This window comes from Anopheles merus, chromosome 3R, assembly GCF_017562075.2.
Source record: "Anopheles merus strain MAF chromosome 3R, AmerM5.1, whole genome shotgun sequence".
Classification (NCBI taxonomy): Eukaryota; Metazoa; Arthropoda; class Insecta; order Diptera; family Culicidae; genus Anopheles; species Anopheles merus.
The window spans coordinates 29,991,078-30,017,151 of NC_054084.1; the positions used below are offsets into that span (position 1 = coordinate 29,991,078).

At 44.8% G+C, this 26,074-nt stretch overlaps 1 protein-coding gene across 4 annotated transcripts in view; it reads right to left on the reverse strand.

Annotated features, from left to right (window-relative positions):
- Positions 1-25,752, reverse strand: part of LOC121596875 — a 46,530-nt gene extending 20,778 nt beyond the window's left edge. The window contains exons 1-2 of one of the 4 annotated variants that reach the window (XM_041922215.1): positions 25,634-25,752; positions 13,479-14,331 (exon numbers count right to left, since the gene is read on the reverse strand). In XM_041922215.1, coding sequence (XP_041778149.1) covers positions 13,479-13,539 — 61 coding nt within the window. In that variant the 5' untranslated portion in view covers positions 13,540-14,331; positions 25,634-25,752. Of the gene's footprint in view, positions 1-13,478; positions 14,491-24,269 lie in introns of all 4 variants that reach the window. The other 3 variants (XM_041922217.1, XM_041922216.1, XM_041922214.1) reach the window with 3 other exon arrangements.
- Positions 25,753-26,074: the final 322 nt, after the last annotated feature.

Genomic DNA, 26,074 nt, shown 5'->3' on the forward strand with positions numbered 1-26,074 from the left:
AACAAAGACGTCTAAAGGCTATAAATAACCAAAATTCCCACCAAAATCATCTCGAATAAAAGGAATTACCCTTCTTCATCGTAATCATCCACACAAAAGCACTGAAGCAAGTAAGCAGAATTCCTTTCGATGTCAAAAAGCTTTCTATTAGTACGAGAGCCCTCCCGGGGTGTCACATTTTAATAAAACCAATCCGAGTGATAAATTCCCATTATGAGGTAGGTGTAACGAAACGATCGCCAACTGAATTTCACCACCAAAGCGGGAAGCTGTCAACGCGCTAAAGACACATGAAAGCAGCAAACGCTTTCGCTACCTTTTCCCATACCTTTGGTCGCTCTTTTCGGGGAACGTGAAAAAGCACAACCCGAGCACCAATTCGGAAGAATGTTCCCACTTGAAAATCGAATTCCGCTCCGCACCTTTGGACACCAAGCATGGGCAGCGCCTAAGGAACACAATTTAACACGGCTCGGACACTATTTTGCCAACCGACCGGTGAGTGGAACAAAGGAAACATCGATGAAAAGGGCCGTCGCTTTTTTTTCTGGTGAGCTTGGTAAAGGCACTGACCAAAAGGACTCTCCAGAAGTCATCGACAGGAAACCCGAAAGAGCCGGGACTCCTTTAGTGGGCAGGCTAGAACTTGCGTGACAAAAAAAAAAAAAAAGAAAAGCAGCAGAGCAGAAGAAGGGGCACGTAAAAAAGAACGACTTCAGAGCAAGGCATCACATTTTTCCATCATCTCGCTCGCTCGAGAACAACGGAAGCAAACACATCGAGTCGTACCCGGGACGGCACCGAAACGAGATCGTACGGACGTCGACGTGTACGACTAGGAGTGCTCCATAACGAGCTAGGACCGAACCAAAAAACACAAAATGAGGAAAAAGAAACCCAAAACCAGCAACCAGGCGCTAGTTGCCGGTGACCACCGGAAGCCATGGCTTCCGGGAAACCGTTCACCGACTGGCGGTCAGAATCAACAAGGAGATAATTGATTGTGTGGCCAAGGCCTGGACAGGACCTGGAGACACAAACACACACACACACACCCAGTACCCAGTACCCAGTACCCTCGGATCTACCCAGATGAAAGCCTTCCTTTTTTTCCTCCGCACCAACATCTCTCGCTCTCTTGAAGTATGACTCTCGGTGTGTGTGTGTCTGTGTCTACAGTGAAGGCTTCAGAAACGTTCAAAAAGCCGTTGTTTTCTGGGGAGGGGCCATGGGTTGAAAGTTCCCCCCCCCCCCCGTCTGGTGCCGTCCGGTCTGGCTTCCGCAGGCAGGCGAGAGAATGTCCTTGTGTGCGAGGTGGAAATTAATCACCCTCGGTGGAACTTTTACGAGTGCGGAAAATTGTTTCCGCGACAGAGTTAACCCATTTGTGTGGCAGTTTTTTTCTTCTTCCCTTTTTTGTTGGTGCAAATTGTGACCCTCTCTGTCTCGACCAATCGCTTACGGGCACGGTCGAAGGGTCAATTTGGGGGTGCTTTTAGATAAGCAGGGGGTTGCTCGTGGTTCTCCTCCCCGAAGGGCAATGGTGATAACTGAACAGTTGGCGGATGGGGCCAAGGGTCGGTGGGCTTGAAAGCTTAAACTTTCGTTACATTCCCAACAGCGCTCAGGGGACTGGTTGAGTGAAAGTTGTTCAAAAGAATTCATCAAAGAGTCCCAGCAGGCCTTGAGTTTGGTTTTCTGTGTAGTAGTGGTGGAAGCTCGGAGTAGGACCTACCCGATTCCGATTCCGTGTTCGGAATCAATTCCGGAGCCGGTTTCGATGCTGGAATCGACTCCGATTCCGGATTCGAATCCGGAGCCGTTTCCGAAACCGAATCCGAATTGAACCCAAACGCCTATTCTTATGGCGATGCCGAAACTCACTCCGTTTGGAAGTCGATTCTAATTTAGCAGCCAATTCCGATTCGAGAGCTGATTTCGACTCCGGGACCGATTCCAATTCCGGAGTCGATTCCGGTACCAATCCCGATTCTGGAGCCGATACCGGAATCAATTCTGGAGCCAATTCCGATTCTAGAGCTGATTCCGATTTTCGAGCCGATTCCAATTCTGGAGCCAATTCTGGAACCACTTCTATTCGATTCTGAAATCGATTCCGGAAACTGGTTCCGGACCTACTATCCGGAATCGATTCCAGAAAACTGGGGAGCAAGCCGGAATCGGTTCCGACAAAAACGTTATTTTTCCCTTTACTACTCTGCAGGCTACAGCAACAATTCCCTCCTTTCTTTTTAAACACTCGATCGATTGGGGAGGTAGATTTTGCACAACAGAAAAACAAAAAAATCTTCACTCACTCAATGGAAAGCTTTGGCGCTATTCCCGTGCAATCCCATTACGATTCGAGATGAGCCAAAGTAGTGACACTATTTTGTCACTCTCGTTACACATCACACGCAAAACGGTTGTGTGCACTAAATGGAACACTTTTACGCACTGATGGGAGTGGAAAGGGCGCGACATTAAACTCACTCCAAGCGCAGCGTGTTAATAAAACGACCAAAGTTTTCCAATCGATTGATGAGCTTCTTCCAGCGCTGTGCGCGAATAACAAATTGAGCCATAAAGCCAACCTTTCAAATCAGCACAACCAGCAGCAGCAGCGGCAGCAATCGGGAGCCTCATGAACGCGAAGTACGGAAGCTTTAAAGTTTAAACCCACCTCCCTGCTTTTGCGAGCGATTTACGATGCATCATAAAATTCATCGACTCGTTTATGTTGCCTCCGTTTAAATGGTCGTCCGCCTTGGGGTCGTTTCCCAAAAACGGCGCGCTGCCTACCGCTTGGGCTTGGCAGTATCGTTCGCTTTGCGCTTTGAGGTGCTGAGGATTTGCCACCCAAAGCATCACACTTTGCAGGCGGCATGAAATGAAGAACTTTGGCACTGAAAAGTGCGTCCCGAGAATTCGACGCGATCACTTGTCACCCGCGATCGTGACATCTTGATACGACTTTCGCCGCAATGATTTCAACCCCGGGGATGCAAAAACTTACCATCATCGTTCCAAAAACAGATGCCTAGCATTACGCCAACAAACCGGAATCTAATTTAAAAGTTTAATCCTTTGCCTTAGCGCAGGGCACCCCGGTGTCATCACCCCCCCCCCCCCCACCCCGGTGACAAAGTTTTCGCAACGACTCCTGCTGCTGCAAAGCACCGCAAACAAACCCGTTCGTTTTTGCGCTGCACAAAGCCGCCCATGCCGCGCACGTATGTCAAACGATGCTTTATGTGTACGGTGTGTTTTTGCCCGGCTTCGGTTTGCATAAGCCGTATTTATAGCACGGAACAGCCCCAGCCCGCCCCTGCTTACGCGCGCTTAAGTCTAATCTTTGAGCCGGTGGCACAAAAAAAAAAAACGCTTCGCTCCTTCGCAGCAAGCGTAACCGTGTGTTGCGTAATTTGTTTGCATTTACGCTTGAAAGCTTGTACCCAGGGGGTGTGCCATGCTGCTACTATCACCACCACTACTGCCACTACCTTCCACTACCTTTGCTTTTGGAAATTGTTCCTCATTGCTTGGCAAAAATCACCACCACCACCACCACCCAGCACACACGCAGCGCCTGGATTAGTGGAAATTGTAATCTTAGTTTCGGGTGAATATGAGCGGATCTCACTCACCAGCCTCACCAGTACCGGATGTGGTCGTGTGTCGTGTGTGTGTGTAGGTTGAAGTGCACCGAGCATAAATCCTATCGCCCCTGTGGTGCTGTGTGTGTGTGTGTGTGTGTGCATGTGTTCTAGCCTAATCCGTGCTTTTCCTCGCAGCGAAACCACGACCACGAATTTTACCTCCCAAACCCCTCTGCTCTGCTCTGTCCTGGTGCTCGAGTTTCTGTTTTAAATTGCACCACGGATTAGGCCGAAATGAAACGAATTATGCTGCAACAAATCGTGCGCATATGCAGTGACGTATATTTTTTTTTAGTTTTGTGTAGAACGAAGCTGAGGCGATAACTGTTTTTCGGCAACAATTAAGGTACGGATAAAAGTTTTCCCATTTTGCGACGCAATGGTGAAAGAATCAAGCAGGATTATGTGCGATATTTAAGAAAACTTGCAACAACGAGGTTAAAAAATAGTTACAATTACTAGACCGAAGTCAAAATTACCAAAAATGCGAGAAAAGTCCTGTGGAAAATGAAGCGATTTCTAGAAGAGATTTATTTATTGCCCAAACCTATATCTACAATTTAATCTCTACGACGTAAAAATACCCCTTCAATAATGATGGTTACCTCATTCTAGCTCAGCTAGGGCCACATTTTTCCAGTGTTATCCCTTTTCTAGATTGTATCGTTCCCATTATCGGTTTTACTCTTTTTTTTTGCTTGCCACATTCCTTTATCCTTTTGCTAGACACCGTCGTCTAGCATCGGTGTGTGAGTGTTTGTGTTTTCAACTAGATATAAACACATATTTTACTCTCTTTAATAAGAAATCAGGCCCATTCAACTGACCTTTTCCTTTGCTTTCCCACGCTTCTTTCAGCCTTTCCGTTACCCAGAACAGTGTTGGAGCAGGGAAAAAAATGTAATTCCACCGGACGATTATGTCCAGCGATTCCAACGCCGGCTCACAATAACCACCCCCTCCCCTCCCCCTCCCTTCCCACGTAATCGGACTGGGATTTGCACACGGTGCCGGGCCGGCTCGAAAGCCTGTCACGTTATGATGGCAAATTTAGGATTTTTCGGGGTTTATTTAACCCGCTCGTTGGTATGCGTGTAAGGGATTTGTGTTGCTGCGGTGTGCCTGGTGGGGGGGGGGGGGGGTCTTGAGTGGGGGGATAAAAGGTTCAACACCACACAGTGCTGCCCCAACGGTACGCGAGCTAAATTGAAAACGAATCCCACATAGAGGCAAAACCAATCTTCCACCGGACAGTACACCTGTCCCGGGGAGAAAGGTCGAGCGTTTTTTTTTATTTGTTTGCTTGCTGCTACAACACCGTTTGGCCACCGATCTGGGGAAGAGAAATTCGTTCAGCGAAAAGGGTGGATTATTAGGGTTCTTGGTGGACGGTTTGTTGTTTGCCAGTACTAGCGCGGTGAGGGCATCGCGGGCTGCCAAACAAAAACACTATCGATCCGTGACAGTGCCTGAGCCAACTGGGCAATTCTCCAGTGGCACTGTCCGAAATGGCCACATTTGAGCAGTGGGAAATTTGGTTTGGGTAAGCCACAGCCGCGGAGACAGTCGGCTTGAGGTTGTCTGCCCTCCATCGTTGTGGTTTTTGACCTTCAAGCATGATGGTGGTTCTGTTGTTCAGATCAGGTTTTGCATTTTATGTTGAGAGTACAATGTCTATTGATTTCTGGATTTTTAGTGTCGTATTTGACCACAATTGGGATCGTTTTCCAATTATTTTGTAATGCAATCCGAATAAATATTTTTCTTGCTTGTCTTTATGACAGGAACAAGCATGTATTTTCGTAATGTGTGTTTCTTAATTTTAGAGTCACAAATTGTTTGATTAACTGTATAGGTTCTTATATCGCTTTTTTGTATTAGTGTAATTCGTTAATCAGGAACTAGACACAACCATGGTTTGTTTACATTTTTGTTTGGGTTTGGTGGGCTTAAACTATTCGCAGTACTTTAACAGACAAAAAAGGCATGTAGGTGAATTAATTTGAATATTCTACCGCTATTAGATACAATTTGGCAATTCACTAGAATTTATCAGGGCAATTATTAGCATTTATTCATTTTATTCCAAATGGATTTCAATGGTATTTGATACAAAAAATTTAATTTACTCAATGTGGTATAGATAAAACATAGCTTCTTAGAAGTTTACAATTTTTTTGGTAAACGCATTAATTTGAAAATTTTATCAAAATTCATTTTGTTAGTATCAGATTATTCAGCTCACATTGCAAAGTGCTTCGGTAAATTCAGTATGAATGATACTTGAACTTTCAGCTTGCTATATATGCTATTAATAACTCATAATTCGAATGATTTTGTTGCTAGGATTGCATACTTTTGGGCGTCAGCCATGAAATTGGACCCAGCACGCTTATTGTGAAGTATGGCAAGCATTTTCTACACCATTATTCGTAAAATTCTAACTTATTAGTGAAAAATACCAACAATTAGAGACAACCCTAAATGCTACAGAGAATAATTAAATTCCACATGAGTTTAATGCCGTTGATTGACACGCTTTTAAGAAAAATAACAAGCGCAGTTTTATTATCTATCGCAACATTGTAATCAAACAGCAGCAATCAAATTGAGCTTTCGAAAAAGTAACAATCAAAAGCATTCATGCATCACCAAAACGCATCGCGAGCATAGTTCGTTTCACAGCACAAACAACTTCATTACGTTTGATGCGTAAAGTTCCAGCCGCATTCCAGCGCGGCAGAGAAACGCATTCCGGGTGCCCAACGGGGCAACCAGGATAGATAAACGAACCCTATCAGCTCGTCAGCAAACGGAGCAAACCCAATCATTAGTACAAACACGCACTCACACGCGCACACACACACACACGCACGGGCATTTGTTTTTGGATGATGCCTAATCACCAGCTGTATCATGGATATTCGTTTGAACGGTAATTTCGTTTGCTCTCTCTTTCTTTCTGGTGATGCGAAGGGAGAGAGGGAACATGAAAAATGAGAACTGGGCGGTGGATACAAATGGGCACAACATAATTAAACTAATGCACAGAAAATTAAGCGATGTATTACGACGATCCTGTTGGGTGAGCGGGTTGCAGAGACGGAAAAAATTACCCCCAAATGCGCACGGTGGCGATGGTGAACGTGTGGTGTGGCCGTGAGGAGCGTTTGCGTTTGGGAATGCACATGCATCACTCGTGCTTTTGGCAAGGGGGAAGCGTTTTTAAGCTCACGTAGCAGCGGCGGCACCAACGGCAGCAGCTCATCAAACACAGATGCTCTCATTATGCAAAGCAGTTACAGTTACAGCCGGCGTAGCGTGGGCGTAGGGGCATGTTTTAGATGTAGCAGCTCGCTCTCAAATGGGAAAGGAACACCAATGGGTTGCGGGTCCATTAAGTGCAGTTGCGCCCGCAAACTGAATGCTAGCGAGGCATTTTTAAGTAGCGTTTTTGCCCGTTTGTTTTTAAGGCTTCTAGAGAACCGCAGAGGCTTCCATTTGCCTCTCACTGTTCGGCAAAATCAATGATGATAGCGTTTTTTTATGCTGCTTTTACAAAAACACTCGCCATTTGCTGTCCCATGCTGACAAGCATCATAAATTAGGAAAGGACAATTGCAAATGTTTTTTTTTGTTGCAGTCTCTAGCAGAGCCATTGAGTGATAAAAATTAAGCATATTTTTGTGAGCACCCTGTAGCGCACTCACTGCGTCAAAAGCCTCTGCTCAGTGTGTGTTTCATCGCGTCTGTCGTTGAAGCGTAACATGACAGATTGATAATTAGTCAGTGATTGTATGTATGTTTTTGAAGTCTTTTTTTACTTTTGATTGCCTCAAACTAACATGCAGTGCTTTTGTCGTGTAACATGAGGCATCATTTTTTTAAATCAAATAAATGTACTGCCTGCTGGGAGTGATCTCGAATCCCCATCCCGTTCGTACAATTTGTCATTAAAAATCGTGTAATTTTATGTCATTGCATATTTCAACACAAGAAAAAATGAAAGAGCATTGTTGATTGCATTCAGCAAGCGATTGTACTTCGGTGCATGTGTGCCTGTGAGACGCTAGTTGCAAGGTTTGTTCGAGCGAGAAAGCGAACACGAAGCAAATCAATTTGATGCAGCAAGCTGCTACGAAAGCGAGCCAATTGAATAAAGTTATCCAATTTCTCATGCCGCCTTATGTTGCTTTCTCTGCTGCTGCCCCTCAAGAGCATACCTGTAACATAGCAAGTGTGTCTGTGTATGTGTCTGTTGTTTGACCGTCCGACAGCACCTCGTCACTTCGTGCAGCACGAACTGGGAAGCCCAGTTAAGACTTCAATTTTGTAGAAAAATCAATTTTCGCACCGTCCTGGAAAAGTGGAGTGGCACAGTGGCACGCAGATCATCGACAGTGGCGAGCTGGTGTGTGGTGGTGTGTTTATTTTTCCCCCGTTTTTTTATTATTATTGCTGTTTGCTGTGCAGTTTTCAAACGGGCAAAGACTACCGCCAGACGCGCGTACCATTACTCATGCGAGCGCGACCGTGTTGCACAAGCCAAGCCTTTTGCCACCACCAACAACGCGTTCGCAATTCGCTCGCCACCACGGCGAACAACGATGTGCCCGCGCGTCAATGTGTCCATTCGGCAGCAACGGCGGGGTGAGATGTGATAAACGTCGTTTGATTGTTCCTGAGAGTGGGCGCAACCAGTGTGTGGAAGCGCTGCTGGCGTGTGGAGCAACAGCACATTTCTCACCGTACGATGGAAGCTTTACGATGCTGTTTTTCAGCTAGCCTTGTGCCATTTTGCAGCCCATTTGAACAGGCAAGCAGCAACACTCGGCGAACACTGGAGACACTGCCGTGCATAATGTTTTGTTGATGTTGCCGTTCAATGAAGAACCTTTCATCCACACATCCCCTGGGAAATCGTAACTAAAAAATGGAGCAGAACAGAAAAAGGGATTTGATACTCTGGTAATGGGAAAACTAAAGGGTCAATAGAACTACTTGAGAACTATTTGCAAAACGTGCCCGGAATACGAATTAGTTCAATGAAAGATTATCCTTCTTTTTTGTGGGTGAAAATGAGAGCAAACTTAAGATGGTGCTGCTCGGAGCCGCTATTAGAAGAAATCGTTGATGGAAGGCGACAATCTCTCGCGGTGGTTGTAATCGATTTGGTGATGTAATGATGAGTCATCACAAAACAAAGCAAGAACGCAACACTTTATGCCACAGATTGCTTTCGACTGTCTAGCAGGCATTCTAAAGGCGCCCAAAAGTATGCAATTTAATTTGATAACTACCACGCACATACGGACTAACCTGAACGCCAACTAATTATCCTAAAGACAACTAAACGCCTAAAAATAGGCAATGTATTGGAAAAGGCACGATTTACTAGCTTTTCTAAACAAATGAAATAAGAATAGCTTTCGGCGCCTAAAGGTATGCAACAGTTTTTTTATAGTTGAGTTTTTATCCTATTCAATTAAAGGTATTTGCAATTCTCCAGAAAGATTGTTCATGGCAATTAGATAACTATTATCACTTATTATGAATTGCATAAAATATTTTTTATGGATATTCAATGGAACACTTTTAATGCATAGGTTGAGTGCAATGATGTTTGCTCTGAAAAGTAAAAGATTTTATCATTATTATTTTAAAAAAAGTTTTGAAACAACTTTTCGATAAACGATGAAACTCACAGGAATTTTAACAGATAAAATCATTTGAACAGAAAAAGAAGCAAATGCAAACATAAACCCACCACCACTTTCTCAGTATGCTTTCGTGGCAAATGTATGCTTTCCGAATAAATTTACTCCCACATATTAGAAGTTTATCCTTATGTTTGCATATTCCAGCCACATTTTGCATGCCATGCACTTTGCAAAGCATCAATGATGAGGATGATGATGATACGGATACGGCGTTTTCCGAGCACTGAACCCACTCGGTAAGCTTACACGCTTTGTTTGCTTCACCCCCCACTGCTGCACACATTTAAACAAATAGGGCTGGAAACAGTTCCCGGGGCCATCGAAAGGAAACACGTATGCTTCACCTGAAGAAAGCTACCCAGCCAGGTGAGCTGATCAACCGGTAGCAAACAAGAAATAACTCATAATCGACATTTTCACGTTCGATTACCTCCGCACAGTGGTACCCTTTGCACTGCAACATAGAACAAAGCGACTCGACCAGGGAGGGAATGATTGAAAAGCCTAGGATTTATTTCTTCCTGTTTGCCCGCCCGGGCGCTGCTCGAATGGATGTCAAACGGTAAAATACGTGATAGAAAATTGAATTTCTACACATTTTCCACCACCACTCACAAAAACACCCACCATTCCATCGAGGTCGTGTCAATCGTGGCTGGTGAAGATGGCGAAAAGCTGCACCCACACACGACACAAGTACACCTACTCAATCGCCCGTCAGCCTGGTTGCTCGGTAGCTTTTTATTGGGGAAATCTGTCCGAACGCGATTCGGAAAAAGCAGGAGCCTGGAAACAGCACTTTCCTAGGGACTGGCAGTGATATTTCGGTACCGGTGACGTGTATGAGCCACAGTCGAGCGAAGGGTAGCTCTGCATCAGGCCACCCTGGACGAGCTCATCCCACACTTTGTAAGCATTGGACGAAAATCAATCAATCATTAAATTGCCCAGTCTTTGGCCACAACCAACCCGAGTCGGGCGGAATGGCACAGGCCAAGTTGCTCCAGGGCAACGGGGAGGTTACACAACACGATTTCGTGATCAAATGAAACCCGGAACGAGAGAGAAAGAGGCAGGGTGATTGAAGAACAGAAGGGCAGCTTGCCCGAACAGATGAGGGGATTGATTTTTGATGGGAATATCACTTTTGCTGGTCGAACATTTATTGGAACGTGATGCTCGTTACCGACGATGCGGTACGGTTAGGGCCACGGTTGTGCTGCTGTTAAAATTCAAAACAAAAGTCTTTTGCTGGTTTTTGATGAGCATTTTACACTGCTTTTAAAGCTGTTTATCGACTGATTGCTCGGTGAATTAGCAAACAGAAGCTTTTATTGTGTTTTTGCGTTGCTGTTTGCTTGGCACTTGCAAAACGCCTGAAGGTATGGGTTATGTATACCACTGCACTCTTAAAGACTGGCTTTTCTATTGATGAAACGCATATTGCCTACTGGTAGGCGCTAGCCTGGTACAAGCAATCTAAGAAAAAAGTACAGCAATAACAATGTATCTGATAAGCATCTGCAAGAGCGTGTGCAACTCGTTCAAATCAATCTATGATGCTTTTGATCCATTAAATCTCAAGCTTTGCTTATGCTTCAGTGTGTGAAAACATCAGACAAGAATAGAAACGTATTCTCTGGCAACAAAAGACAGATTCGTATGTTCAAGATGGCCAAGCCAAGGCGACACCAAGAAGAGTTTACCACACACACACACACACTTCTACAAGCATCGTTTACCAAGAAAACTATCCTTGGCTCGATTGGTTTCGGACCGATGAGCTGAATATTGGTCTCGTTTCGTGTTCCACTGCGGTACATCAGCCAGCCAACCCGGCAAACAGGATATCGCCAGCCACCACCTTCAGCCTGCCTGGGAGAACGTTGAGCGAAAGATTAGCATAAGATTTTCAATCTACCGATTGGAAACAAACTGTAATTTGTGTTCTGCTTGAACGGGTGCCACGTTGTTGAACGGAAAAGGAGCAAGGGATGCTGCAACAAAGCCCGTGCGGTATTGATTTTGCAGTGGATCAATTTTTAATCAGTGCAAACCCAACCCAACCAGCCTACTGGTTGGGAAATGGACCGGTTGTGTCACTGAGATTGCGAATCATTCTCGGCAACCAACATCAACTTTTGCGTGTTATCGGTTTATTGATTTTTGGGGTTTCGAATAGATTTGATTTCACACGTATCAATTTGCAACTTGAAATCAACATTTGTGCAACATTCATGCACATACTTGCAAGTGGTACAATCGGTGCTCTCTTTGTTTGCACATACAATCGAACACAATTCTTATTTGCTCAAGCGTATGATATGATCTTAAACTAATTAGCTTTTCTCCCACCAGTACAGAAGCGGGTGTACCGGATGCACCATTTCCTTCGGCGCTCGCTGCTGGCCGTAAGCGTGGCGAATGAGTGCTCGTGCCGTTTGCAAATGACATTCCGCTACCTACAGCACGTGCACTTTCGCGCACAAAGTATCGCACCTTCGCGCGCCCGGCGCTATCTTGCGCTTTATCGTGAGCTCAAATAACAATCGCATTTCACGGTGCAAACGGTATGGGAAGGCACAGTGCAGCACTGCAGCGATGGCACGACCATTGTTACGATGGGAATGGGGAGGGCGTTTGTCCATTGGAGGTTGCATTTGCACTCCAATGGTTGCGATTTTCCATTACGCTTTACGCCGTGCTGTACGTGAAGTGAACGTGACTAGCCTGGCGCCAGTGGTGAGTGTAATGCATAAAAGGTAGGCAATGAGGACGGTGGGAGGTGGATGGTGCTACCACCATCCATCGCGTGATAGTGCGCGCGGAGCACACGTATGCACACCAAAACCGCAAAAGGTAAGATTTTAATTTGTAGCAAGCGCTTTATGCTACTCGAGGAAACCTTCCGGTTTCCACGTAAAGAAGCTGGAGATGGAGAAATAATCACTTTTTATAGATCATTTTAATTTTAACAGAATGTGCCAGTGATGTTGAAGAAGAGAGACAAAACAAAACAATGTTAGCAGGAATGGCAGAAATGATTTCTATTATTTGATAAGCCACAATGGAGCTTGGAATGGGCCGTTAGTTGTACATATTTGACATAATATGCTGTTTTATTTAGTCAAATTGCCTTTTTTCTCATTGCACGCACCATTTAAATGACGTTTGAGAGTTAGAAATATTCCGGTGTCAATTAATTTCTCGAGGTTAAAATGTATAATTTTGAACAGAAAAAACATTTATTGATTTTGCATACATTTAGGCGTTGATGAAGTAAAACTCATTCTTAAATTTCTCAACAATTCAATTTCGAAAGACTGTTTAAAATTATACAATTACTTAGTGATGAAGACTAAACATTGAAATTAAAAAAATTAAATATAAAGGCATATATGTTGCATAAATTTAGGCGCTTGACTTAGACTTAAAGCTCGAAGGTAGCATTTTGATGTGTTTTAAAATATTAGCATAACGATCTCATGAAATAAAGTCCTAAAAATGGGTGAAATATTCCACACAGATACACAGTTCCATACAAAACACTACCATCACTCAAGAAGTCATCCCTTCGCATGCTATTTATTAACACCTCACGATCGTCCACCTTACAGCACCGAACGCAAAACTCAATAAAAAGGTTCAAATTTACTACCCACCAGGAGCAGTCAGACAGAAAACGCTTTAACACACACCCACATCACACCGAGTAAAAACCATTTTCATTTTCACCCAATTTTCTGCACCCGACACCATCCGGGCGTCTCTGCAGCCCCGTCAGAACCGTTCATCAGCCATTCAACCAACGAAGCCGAATGCAATTGATCGCAAAATAAAATTTGAAGAAGAGAAAAAAGAAACGAAAATCGTGGTAACACAACCGAAAATGGAGTATCTTCTCGCACACCACTACACAAATGGGGTGAGAAAAACATGGGCAAGATAAATGTATGATACAAAAAAACGCTAAAAGGAAAACACACCTGCGGCTGCGACGATAAATGTGTGGAATGTACTACTCCTTGGAAGGGAGGGAAAGCGAAAAGGGGGGGAAGATTGGTGGGTGGGTATCGATTTCCAGGCGCCCGGCACGTACCTGCCACTATCAGCAAACAGAGTATGGGGAGTCGTAAATCCATTACCACTGGGAGCCACATTTCCCGGCCGCCGGTCCGATCGCACCGTTGCCCCGTGACGCGGTGTCGCAGATCTGGCCGGGCCAGGGCGCAATACACATTCACGGACAGACGCACCCGGTAGGTGGGCAACACCACGCTGGCACCCCTCGAGGGGCCCGACGCCCGTAGGTATGCTCACGTGCACCGAAAACGACGCAACCACTTGCGGTTTTCGCCGACTTCGACTGTGTGAGGCGTTCCCGTCGCGCTGTGATGAGAAGGATCGCTTTGGTGTGTGAATGTGTTGCTGTTTTGTTTTTTCTTGTTCGGCTTTACTTTATTTGGTGTTGCGCTGCGACGCTTCTCCACAGGGAACGCTTCTTGCTAGAATGCGGCGAAGTGTAGCAACGCCAGAGACCACTCTGGGCACTTTGGTCCGAGGCCGCCGAGCAACCGAAACCGGAACCGGACGTAGGATTTTCCCGCAGCCCAGGTGCTGATGTTTGGCACTTTGGCCAGTCGCTGCTGGGAAATGGGAGTTCGGCTTTCTTGTGCTGTTTTTTTCTCTCCTTTTTTCTCAGCGCACAACCACACACAAAAACACCGACAAGCACCACGTCAGTCGTATCTTACCCATCGATAAGCGGCGGAACAATTGAACGTACAAGCGTGTTTTTTGTTTTGTTTTGTTTTTTTCCCACCCTGCACGCTGCTGTGAAACACTGTGAAGCACTGTGAAGCTGTCCGCTTCAATATTTTTTCGCACACTAACCGAAAGGAAACTGTTCTTTTGGTGGTTCGATTTCTGATTTGCCGCCGTACGGCTGTGAGCTGTGGAGGAAAAACACAAGAATAAACCCAACTTCACTTCAGCATAAATGATGCAGGCAACATTCGCTGGCGCTCACTCGGCTGCCACTCGGCATGCAAAAGGTGTTGTATTGTGGTGGTGCATAGCTCTGTATGTGCTGGGGTCTGGTGTGATGCAATCTGAAATGGGAAGGGAGAAAGAAGAAAAAGCAAAACGAAACGAATTTTTATCAAGATTGAGCGCAATACGAAGTGATTGGGGCTGAACGTTTGTTCGAGTGCTTTCAAGTACAATTCATGAGCCTGATGTTTATTTGATTCAATTAAAAGCGACCGTTCTGTGCCGCTGGTCATGAGAAACTGGATTGGGGAAGCCGTGAACCAGTCGACATGCGAAATGTACGATTTTTGGAACGTACTGATTAAAATTGAATGCTTTTGTTGCACTTTATTAAATCTGCATGCCTCATAGAATCGAATGCTTCATCTATTCAAAGAGAAGCGTGATTTCGAGGCTTTCCCTTAAGCTATTCGATGAAGTATAGCAATAGTATTATTGCTGGACTTTTCTACGCTGCATCGACGTATTCGGGGAATCCTTTTCGACTCCTTCAACCTAGTCAAACGCTTAAATGTATCTTAAATTTAGATTTGAGTTCATTACATTATTATTTTGAATATGAAAATACAGAGGTAGTTCTTCATCTGAGTAAAACATGATTTTCTTGCAAACCTCTGCAAGCAATCGACTCAAGCAATAGCTTGCATACATTTGGGCGTTATAACAAGGTGAGTATGAAGTCATACAGCTAATTTGTAGATAATTACGAACAACTTGTTTTTTTAAGCAAAATGTTCTAAACTTAAAAATCTACTCTGAAGTTTTGTGTACTATCTTCCTTAAAAAAAGATATCAAAAAACTAATTGAAAACCAAAAAAATGTTGCATACATTTAGGCGCCTAACATTCTTCTTCTATTTGGCGTAACGTCGTACGCGGACATGCCGGTCTATACAGGCTTTCGAGACTTTTCGCAGCCGAATAGTCAATCCTTGCTACCTTGCGCCTAACATACTTCGACGAAATATCAGAACTAGCTGCGTGTTTTAACTGTTTTGTTCTAGAACCATATAGTTAAAACCAAATGAATATGAAACGTTAACTATTTAATAAAAGTTAACAAATTTTTCTAAAACAATCTTCCAAAACTTTCTTTCATTTATGGATTTTCCATACATTCAATAATCAATAAATGCGACATGACTTGGAAAAAAACCAACCAAAACAAAAGATATCCTCCTTTTTCGTGCATTCCTTTCCCCTCTTCGTTTAGCACCGAAACATTACCCATATTGCGGCAGACCAGCACATAAATCAGCTTAAATTAAATTAAATTAACGTTATTCCATTTTTTACCGTACCCGTACCGCCTGCATACCGAATCGACACGGAAGCGCCGTGTATTGGTTTATTGAAACAGCGTACGTCACTGCTTATTTGCGATGCCCCGCTCCCCAGTGCCGGAAAATACTGAGCGGAACGAAAAATTGACGTTTCTTTCATTCCCGTTTTGTTCACACAGTTGCAAACAGCAGCAAGCGGCCATTTTTAGTGTGACGATGGTGTGACAAAAAAAAAATTAGAACATAAAGATTGGTCATATTTCGTTCCGGCCGGAAACAGAAGCAAACTCTAAAAGCTATAACTAGCTAGCTTTACGGTCCGGTACCTATTGCACCTTATTGTGCGATGAAAGCACAGGAGCACCCTCGCTACAACGTTTTTTTCCGTAAAAGCAACGAAAAGAAAAAAAACGCTACAAGTGAGCTAGAAAGGGAATGATTTGCTTTTTGCTACCCCGCCCACCGTGCACCAGCGAGTTGGCACCGAGGCGAAATGGTGATGGGAAATACATATTTAAAAAAATCCGCCCGTCCAACCAGATGAGAGTTGAATAAATAATGTACTCGTTTCGTCCACGGTCCACGGGCGCGCGGTTTTGGATTTCGAGGTACGGGCTGGAGCGCTCGCTTGATCAGGGCGGCGTCCCGGCACGTTGGATGGCCCGGGATATCGAACGGGCGGAAATGGATAATGTAAAGCAGTTTATAAAGAAAACAGTTGTGCGCTTCATCCTTCATTGTTATTTCGGTACGCTGTCAGCCGCGTGCGCGCGTGGTATTAGTGATATTAAAAAGCGCACAAGTGAATGGGAAAATTTAACGAGCAGCCCTGTTGAGAGTGGGCGGGCGATGACTTGAAGCGTGAAATTTAAAAATCAAATGTGACGAGCAATTGTACGAAATTTAAAAATATACACAGGGAAGCATTAAAGTATTTACTTGACTTTTTTTCGCCATTGATTTGATGAGGAGGACGTGCTTCACACAAAAGTATTGAAAAAAGATGACCAAAATCGTATTTTTACACAAATTTCAAATTGGAAAATTGAACATTTTTCAAAAACGTACACTTACATCCATTTAATAATTTAATAAATATTATTAGTATCAATATCGTAACAATGATTTTTTTCAATTACCAACATTACCATTATTGCTGTATTTTCTCTATTTATTACTAATTTTCACAAAATGAAGTGCCATTGTGAAGCAGCACCGACCAGGTCGTATTGCTAAGCACAACAAATTTACAATGTGACCAACCAAAATAGCTTCACAATTACCTCCCATGTTCCCCAGGTGACAAATTTAGCAGAGCTTCAATAAGTAAACGTCTAATCCACAGCCAACGCTCCCATCATCAGCCAACTCCCCGGGGGGTAGTTTATGGGATATTAATTTTCTTTCAATAATCAAAACCATACCAAACCCCATCTCTCAACAGGTTCGTTAGCAAACGGTTCGTAGCAGCGCAAACAAAAAACTCCTTCCTCCTCCTCATAAAACACCTAATCAGTTCAGTCAATTTCTTCGCACAACCCGTTGGGTAACGACGGCGAATTGCGGCAAAGACACACATTCTGGGGGAGGGACGCGCCCCGCTCAATGTCACGCCTGGGAGCGATTGCAGCTTGACGACCGAGCCCAACCGCTTTCAAAACAGCGAACCGATCAGAATCGGAAGCCCTCGCCGGCTGATTCGTGTTACCGCACCGACGCCATCGAAGGCATAACGATCCAACCGGGAGGCGAAAGCGTATCGAACGCCAGTCCAAGACCAGTCAGTTCGATTCTGAGATGAAGATATTCTACCTTACCCCCTTTCCCTCTGCTTGACTTTGTCGCTTCTCGTCGCGATAGTATTTGCCTCCTTGGAGCGTCGGATCGACCGTACGCCGTATAATGATGATTGAATTTTCCACTAACGAACGTGTCGGAGGGCCCCTGAACGATGTCTGACGGTTGGGATCGAAACTTTCCCCCAGGAGGTCCCCCACGGTGTTTTTCGATTCGCGCAACCGCCCGAGTGGGAAAAGTATTGTAAGACAGTTTTAGTAATGCAAATTTCATTACCACCCGTCCGTCCCCCTGTGTTGCGCGTGATGATAACTAATTCTAGGCTGTTGAGCCAGCCTGCTTGCGGCGTGCGGTGAGAAAGTAAAAGTCTCGAGAACGCAACAGGAAGCGGAAAAGGGCAAAAAAAAAAAACTAATGCCAATAATTAGTAGGCAATCTCGGTGCGCCTAATTTGATCATCAGCCGCTTGCTCGATACCTGTGCCGACGCGGATGGAAGTTGGGGCATTTTTTGGCCATGCGCTCACGACCTACCGAGCATCGATTCCTGTCGGTCGGTCTGGGAGGGAGAAGTAATTCAATTACAGACAGGAATTAGCTGTTGATGAAGTTGTGTCAGCACGTGGTTTTTTGGGAGCAGTTTTTCGCCGTTGCCGATGACGCGGATCGGTGGTGGAATAAAAATCATGACCACAAGCGCCATCACGTCCACCGGGCCAGCGGGCGAATATGTTACGCAAACGTTAAAGAGTTCGAAAGTGAAATCAAATCGTCTTATTTGCTTTCAATCTCTGGTTTAAAGCTCTGCCCGTTGCGCAACAAACCGAAAAAACCAAATCCACGCCAAAGTAAATGCTTCACTGTGCCGGCGTATTAACATTCGTTTACTGTTGCCGTGATTGAGCTAAGCCCTCGGCCGGGTCCCGCAAACCGTTGGCTCCGCTGGCGGGGTAAAGCCCTACCAAATGGCAGACAATGGACAATTTTCCATTTCAACACTAAGCGGATGCTTTGTTCTTCTCGGCACATGGTGGGCCGACGACGGAGCCGTTGGATGGGTCGTTCGTTTACGGATTGCGTACGGTAACGTGCGCCGCCCATCCATCCATCCATCGCACTCCCTGTTCCGACACCCACACCTACTCGGGTTTGGGCACCGGGCTGCTGTTGGGCCGGCTAAGCTGCAGACAAACAAATCTTCCCACGATAATCCACTTTAAAATCCAATCCACCAAAACGAGCGCGCATTAGGCATTTACCTCGTTTGCCAGTGTGTGTGTGTGTGTGTGTGTGTGTAAGCGTGGTAGCTTTGTGTATCTTTTCCCATCCCAAAACACAGCCACGTGTGGAGAACGAGCTGATGCTCTCCGCCGGTATGTGGCGGTAGGATTTGAAAACTTTGCCTCCCTATTTTGCCGATTTTGTTGTTGGCGGTGACAGGATTAGGACTTCCGGCGACATGTTATTTCGAAACCAGGCAACCTTAAACCCCCGAATCCCGCCCGGCATATTGACTGGTAGGTGATGAAAGGCACATCACCAACCCCCGGACACATTGGACTCAATCGGTGTGCCGGTTGATCCGGTCGGGCCCGCGTGCCAGCGCAGCACTCGTACTGCGAAACCGAATTTTGTCAGCGCGTTGGGCAAAATTGGCTACCAGTGAACGGTAATAAATCCTCGGCACGACTTCTTTGTGCTGCTTATCAGATGTAGGAGGTCGAAAACAGATGCGCTCAACCGTATTTCGGGCCCTGGTGATGCTTGGTGATCCATCTGGCGCGCGGCTGATAAGAGCTGTTGACAGACTGTGCTGTGGAAGGCATGTGTGGTGGTTGGATCAAGTGGTATTACAAAACATTGCCGTAGTGTGTGAAAAAAAAAAACTGTAAGAAAAGTCTCAGTTAGACGTTGTATTTTAGTTTTGAGTAGGTTGCCGTAGCATTGATGTATATCTTTATTTTATTTTTTATGTTCGTTTTAGGGTCTTTTGGCTGATACAAAGGACTTTCTGATGCAAACGTTCGTATTTACGCCTAAAGGAATGCAATCCACATTACCACATCATACTAGTAAGATTCTTTTAGAACTTGAAAGCAAGTGCACGGGACGAATTTCTAGATTATTGTGCTGCATTAAAGCCACAATCAGTCTATAGCTGACAGTTTCTTTTCCCAAACTGTTTATGCTTGTCTTAATTTGTACGAAATTGTAAAGTGATCAGTTCAGATAAGAGACTGAGATAAGATAAGATAAGATAAGATAAGCGATAAGAAATAAGAGACACTATCAAAAAGGGAAAAAAACTGGATAAAATAATAGGTTTTCAAGCAATTCGATCAAACAAACCAAAATTATGAAAATTTTGAAAGACATGAGTCAATTATTTGCTAGACTTTAATGTGCAGCCTCGATGTGTTTTAATTATATTTTTTTGTACTTTTCAGACTGAATGATTGAAATAATAATTTTAGACATTTTTCATAAATAATGCAAAAACAGGGTTTCCCACGCTTTATTGGTCGGTTCCCATCAATTTTTGATGAGTTCCCATATTTTTTTGGTGCGTTCCCTCGAGTTTTTGGTCATTTCCCAGATTTTTTTGGTCCAATTGTATTGATATCCAATCGAAAAATATCAATAAATTATGGGAACGAACCAAAAATCTATGGAATATGACCAAAAAATCGTGGAAACGCACCAAAAAATCATAAGAACTGACCAATAAATCGTGGGAAACCTTGTAAGCAAGTTTATCACAATGAGTCCAAAATATCAATTGTTGTAACGTACTGCATACCTTCAGGCGCTTTGCAAAGCCGCAAAAGATTAGATTTACTAAGTTGGGATGTTTTTTGCAGCGTTTGTAAACTGCAACCCATTTCATTGTAAAATCGGTAAAGAAAGCTCACTTAGATGGCTCATTTATGTGTGAAACAACTAATATGGTAGATTGAAAATATGTTGAACAATAAGAGCAGTAAGAAAACAATATTTTATCGAGATTGTTTTAATGGCCAATTTCTTTAAATAATCTAGACCCACAGATAAAAAAGTAATTTGCTAATGATTTTTCAATTTTCCTGTAACCAATTGATTTCGTCTCCTCACACTGCAAACTGCTTAATTTTGGACACGTTTAAGTAATTAAATATTCAACCACGTATCTAAAAATGGCTGGCCACTTTATCTGGGGGAACGAAACCCAACAACACAACACATTTTGTATCCCAGCACAAACCTTCCCAGCAATTACACCTTAAGCCACCGGAAAGGAATGTGTTTTTTCTTCTTGTGTTGGAGCATTTTATTATTGCTACGTTTGCCTCTTGCTTTACACAGTATAATGCGCAAAGTATGCAACACAGTCAAAAGCTCCACCGTCCACCATGTAACGAAACGGCGCACTGCTTAATAAAAGCGAACAAAAAAGAACAAAAACAAACCACAACAAATAAAACCGTAAGCTAACATTATGCGGCCAATTGCCGCTGTGGCTCATTCACCGCAAGCCTCCTCACCGCCCTTCCTTGCCGAATTACTTTCTCCATCTCAACCTCGTAACCTGATCCTTTGCAAACCCGCACAAGACCGGAGAGAATGAGAAATGGAAATGAGAAAAACAAAAGGAAAAACACACACACACGCGTCCCATTCACGTACCAGCTGGCCCCCAAAGTGTGTATGTGTGTGTGGGGGGCATTATGTGAATCATGATTTATGTTAATTTGCGATCGCCCTCCCTGCCCGAACAGTGAGCATAAACAAAGCGTGCGTGTGAGTGGCCATGGGCACGTGTGTGCTCGGCACCGTCTGGGTGTGCTTTTTTTCTGCTCCATGGTTTGGAAGGCGTGGGGGGGGCGGTCCGAGGAAACCCATTCCACCGTCATTTTTGGTGGATTTGTTCGATTTGCTTTTACTCGGGCCGCTCGGTTTTATTGTCCATTTTCGGCACGCCGGTACGGTACGATCAAAATGGATGGATGTAAATTTTCGTTACGGTTTTACGTATGTTAGCAGTCCCGCCCGAATCAACCTCTGATACGCTCCTTCCCATCATGATACGATCGACGTTCGACCGTTTTGTTTCACATCAAACATCCAGACGCTAGCGTTTTGGGAGTGGAAAAGCGGGAAAAGAAAAAAAAGGTAATAAGGCTCTCCTTTTGCTTCTCCGAACGATATCATCGTCTTCTGCCGTCGCCGTCAACGATGCGCAAGACGCCACACAGATACAATCAATCTTCCAAACGGCCATTAATATAATCTTCGATCGAACTTTTGGCCCCCGCCATCATTGGTTCAGGTACACGCTGTCGGCAGGCTTTCACTTTTGGCAGGCTGTTTTAAAGATCTTTCTCGCATCGCATCGCTTTTCCGAACAGTCGACTCAATGCGGCTTCACATGCGGGCTTTCGAATGCGGTTCGTTTTCTTGCTCGCCAAACTTTAAGCCCAAACGCCCAAAACCTACCTCTCTGGACGGGTTTGGGTGTGTGTGTTTTTTTGTTGATGTTGTGCCCCGAAGGCAATCCTTTCACAATTTATTACGCTTTCTGCTCGTTTGCAGACTTCTGGCAGGCCTTCCTTTTTACTTTTTTTTGCCTTTGCCTCTTCATCAGGGTCAAATAGAGAGGTTTGCTTTTCCTAGGGCCTCGAGTGCTGATTTTGGGCCGAAAGGCCGCCCTTCGGCACAAACCTTTCGGGGCAAACCGGGCCACAAATGTGTTGCTATCGGTTCCTATCAATCAAACGAACGGCAGCTGCAGCATGATGGGAAAAGAGTGGAAAATGAAGCTTTTCTGATGAGGGTGCGCAAAATAAAAAAACCCCCGAACGGAAACTGAGCGAAATACTTCCAGTCAAATTCCGGGAAAGATTACAGAGTGATGATATGTTGTCCCTTCTTAAGGCAGCAGGGGGGAAAACAGAGAGTGAGAGCTGCTCGTAATAGAATCGTAGCGTGTAAAGCAAGCGTTATACCGCTATTTGTGTTGCGCTGCTTGCTTATCGGCTCTGTTTGGATGTGTTTCGATACTTGAACTGCAAACCTTCCCCCTGCACACAGCCTCGGGAGTGTGCAAAGCAAATTGTTGTGTGAGTGAGTGAGGCGGTCCGTTTCCATCACAAAGTGGAACCGATTGGGGGTATGTTGGGGCTACTGTGAATGAGCCACAAATTGAGCCTCAGCGAATGAAGTTTCTAACTTTTTTGCCTCCTTAATCCGGATGAGTATTCGATGGAATTGGTTTACATTTTTTTTGAATGAACGGTTGGATTTGAAATAGGAATTAGAAAGATAAGGAAATTAAAAAAAAGGGTTAAAAAATGAGAAATATTTGCATGGGTTTATCTTCACACGCACTAACAAAAAGTTAATTGCAATTTCAATTATAGTAATACATGAGTCACCAGTCAAAGTTTGACGCCTCTATCAGTTCAACTCTAACCGTGATGGCCAAAAAAGTGAAGCAACTTCGTCCAGGAGCAAGGGCGATTAAAGAACGGCACCCTGTAGCGTCTAAAATGGACTCCGTGCTGTAGTTTGTGGACGTCGTATAAGCCTGTTCCATCATCTACAACATCTTGGCACTATTAGAAAAACAATCAGAATCATCGAAAGAAAGCCCAGTTACGAATGGTTGACGTTCCTGAGCGACTTGAGGTTCCAAAGCGGAAGATAAAAATGAATACCGAGACTACCTTGCTGCGTTAGCTTGACCAGGCAATCGACACAACTGGTCAAACAGTAAAATGGTACCTGGGAAACATGAACAAACATATCAGGAAGCATAAATCGCGTCCACTGGCTTCGTAGCGGCAAGCGATGGTGCTAAAACTTGATGCGTCCATTTTACGCGAATTTCGGAGGAATTTCGAGGAATGACGCCTCAGTCTGCGAACTGGTCCATCTTTCCGCAGCTACGTCCCATGGATTTTTTTTTTTCTGGAAAAGCTCCACTTCACCAATTTTGCCGTAAAAACTGGGGAGGAATTGGTCAAAATTGAAGGTAGATTTTATAACATGACTGCACGCATGTCTTTCAAGTCTGCCATGGCGAAAATTCAGGGATAACTGACTCATTTGTACAAGTAAACTCAAATAATTAAAAGGATGATCCTGGGAATGAATTTTGTCAATTAGTTTGCAAACGTTACTACAACATTTCTGAAGGGATGTATGTGTTGATTGCATGCTGAGATTAAAGTTGTCCGTTTTTAATGAAAAAAAAAAAGATTTATGCACCAAACCTCACACACAAAGCAGTCGTTTAACCCGGTACTGCTCGCCAGCTTAAGTTAATTGAAAGCTTATCATGCCCATAAAAATGCCCCCGATCAATTGGAAGGCCCCTCCTTTAAAACAATGCAACAGCTTAAACAGTTATCCCCCCCACCCTCCCCCCGCAATACTCCGACAAAAGCATGGACCAAAAACAAAGCCTTTTTCATTTGCTCCAAGCCAAAGTTCGGTCCCATAAAACCATCTGGCATACATAATTCCAGCACAACGAAATCCGTCAACGTGCATAAATCCAGGGGCAACGAAATAAAAAAAAAGTAACGAACACACACACACACACAAACACCCAGTCTGACAAGAAATCCATCCCAGGGTCGAAGGGATTAAACGATCTTTCCCTACCGCTCTGTCTCGACCCCGGGCTCGAATTCATTAAAGCACAGTGGGTGGGGATGGTATGGGTTTTTGGGGGAGGAAGGCGGGGGGTGGGGATGAGTAAAATGGGGATCAACTTACGTGATTAGATGGAGGTGGCGTGTGACCGGATGTGCGCCACCGAGGGAAGCACTGAACCGTGTGGTAGGATTAATAAACCACTCACAGCAACAAATTCCAATGTCGTAAAATCTTTATCGCCTGCGTTGCCTTTTTCCAACTGTCGCTCAGCATCACACATGCTCACGCACACACACACACACGCACGCACACTGAGGCAAGACGCACAAGTGGAAATGGGTTTTAGTTTTGATTCTCGCTTCTGGCAGACTGTGGGCTTTGACTCGTCGGTCAATTGATATGGTTGATGTTACACATTTCTACACCGAAGCGCACACAGACAAGCATACACACACCCACACCGATAAGTGCAAATACAACGGGGCGACACACAAGCAGCTATCGAGCGAGGAGCGTTTCGTCCCGGCAAGGAGCGAAATTAAACCAGACGCGTCGCGGCAATCACTTTCCCAACGAACGAACGAGCGAACGAACGAGGTGTGCGCTTTTTCCCGCTGTTTTCTTCGCTGCCCAATGGAACAAAGAATGGAGCGTGTTGGCGTCACCGCAGGCTTCCCCACGCTCCACTCCTCCTGGTTGTCGCACCGGTCTTTATGTTTTATTCATTTTCATCATCCGAATCGGATTCGGATACAGAGAAACAAACACACACAAACGTCAAAAACCCGGTGGATGGCGATGGGGAGTGTGTGTGGTGTGGTGCCTGGGCTGAAAGTTTTGCGCCTGCAAGACGACACGATCAGCAGCGCCGTCACACGACGATTTCGAACCGATGAAGGCGGTTTGGGACGAGCTTCCTTTGTCGGGGCAGGGAAAGTGGTTGACCGAGCAGCATATCCGTCCGGCAATGGTCAAGGGTATAAAAACAACCCCACGTCACGATCCCGTCCACCCAGGCCGCACACCGAAGCCACAGACAGACACACAAACGCTCTTTTTGCGTTCCGTACCGATTTGTTGATGGTTTTTCTTTTCGATTTGTACGGTGGACGATAAAATATTTTCGATCGCTGTGCTGTTCCCGGGCAGACACTTGCTTATGTTTTACGATTTTGCTTACACTTAACTATCTTATCCTTCCATAAACACGTGCACTTAACGTAACCCTGTGTGTGTGTTCCACGCAGCATCCTCCCACAATGATCTTGTAACTCGGAAGTAACGAAACGCCTCATCCTAACACATCCTAACACGCCTCACTTTCTATTTTTGATGCGTGCCAGAATGTGCGAATAGAAAACACTTCCTCCACTCCACTAGCTTGCATGTAACTCCCCAAAAACTACCCGATCAAAAACTACCCCCCACCAGCCACTTCGTCTCTGTAAGATGCTGCAAACATAGAAAACTACACGCACACTCACACTTTCACCGTCCAGTGGCGTTCCTTTCAGCCCCGAAAGCGATCCTGACGTCACGCGTCGTTGGGGTCGGTGGTACAAACCCGACCGGCGCCGCTACAAACCGACCGAGATGGAAATCCGTCTTTGACTGCGGTGCCCAACGGGACGAACAGGTAAGCGAAGCGGTCCTTTTTGCCGTCGGGACTGGTAAGTGATTCGTGTTCGGAAGATTTCCGTTCTTTTTTTTTTTTTTTTTTTCGGTGATTTTCTTTCCGAACCGAACGAACACTCATCGGATCTCGCGAGTGACGCCAAATTGAATTTTGGAAGAGCGGGAGAGTGATTCGAGAGAAATCGGTAGAGAGCGAGAGAGTGTCGAATGTGTCCTCTTTGCGTCCTTGTGCGTGTGCGTCTGTTGGAATGTTGGGTGTGTTTGTGCAGGCGCAGACCGAATGTTTAACA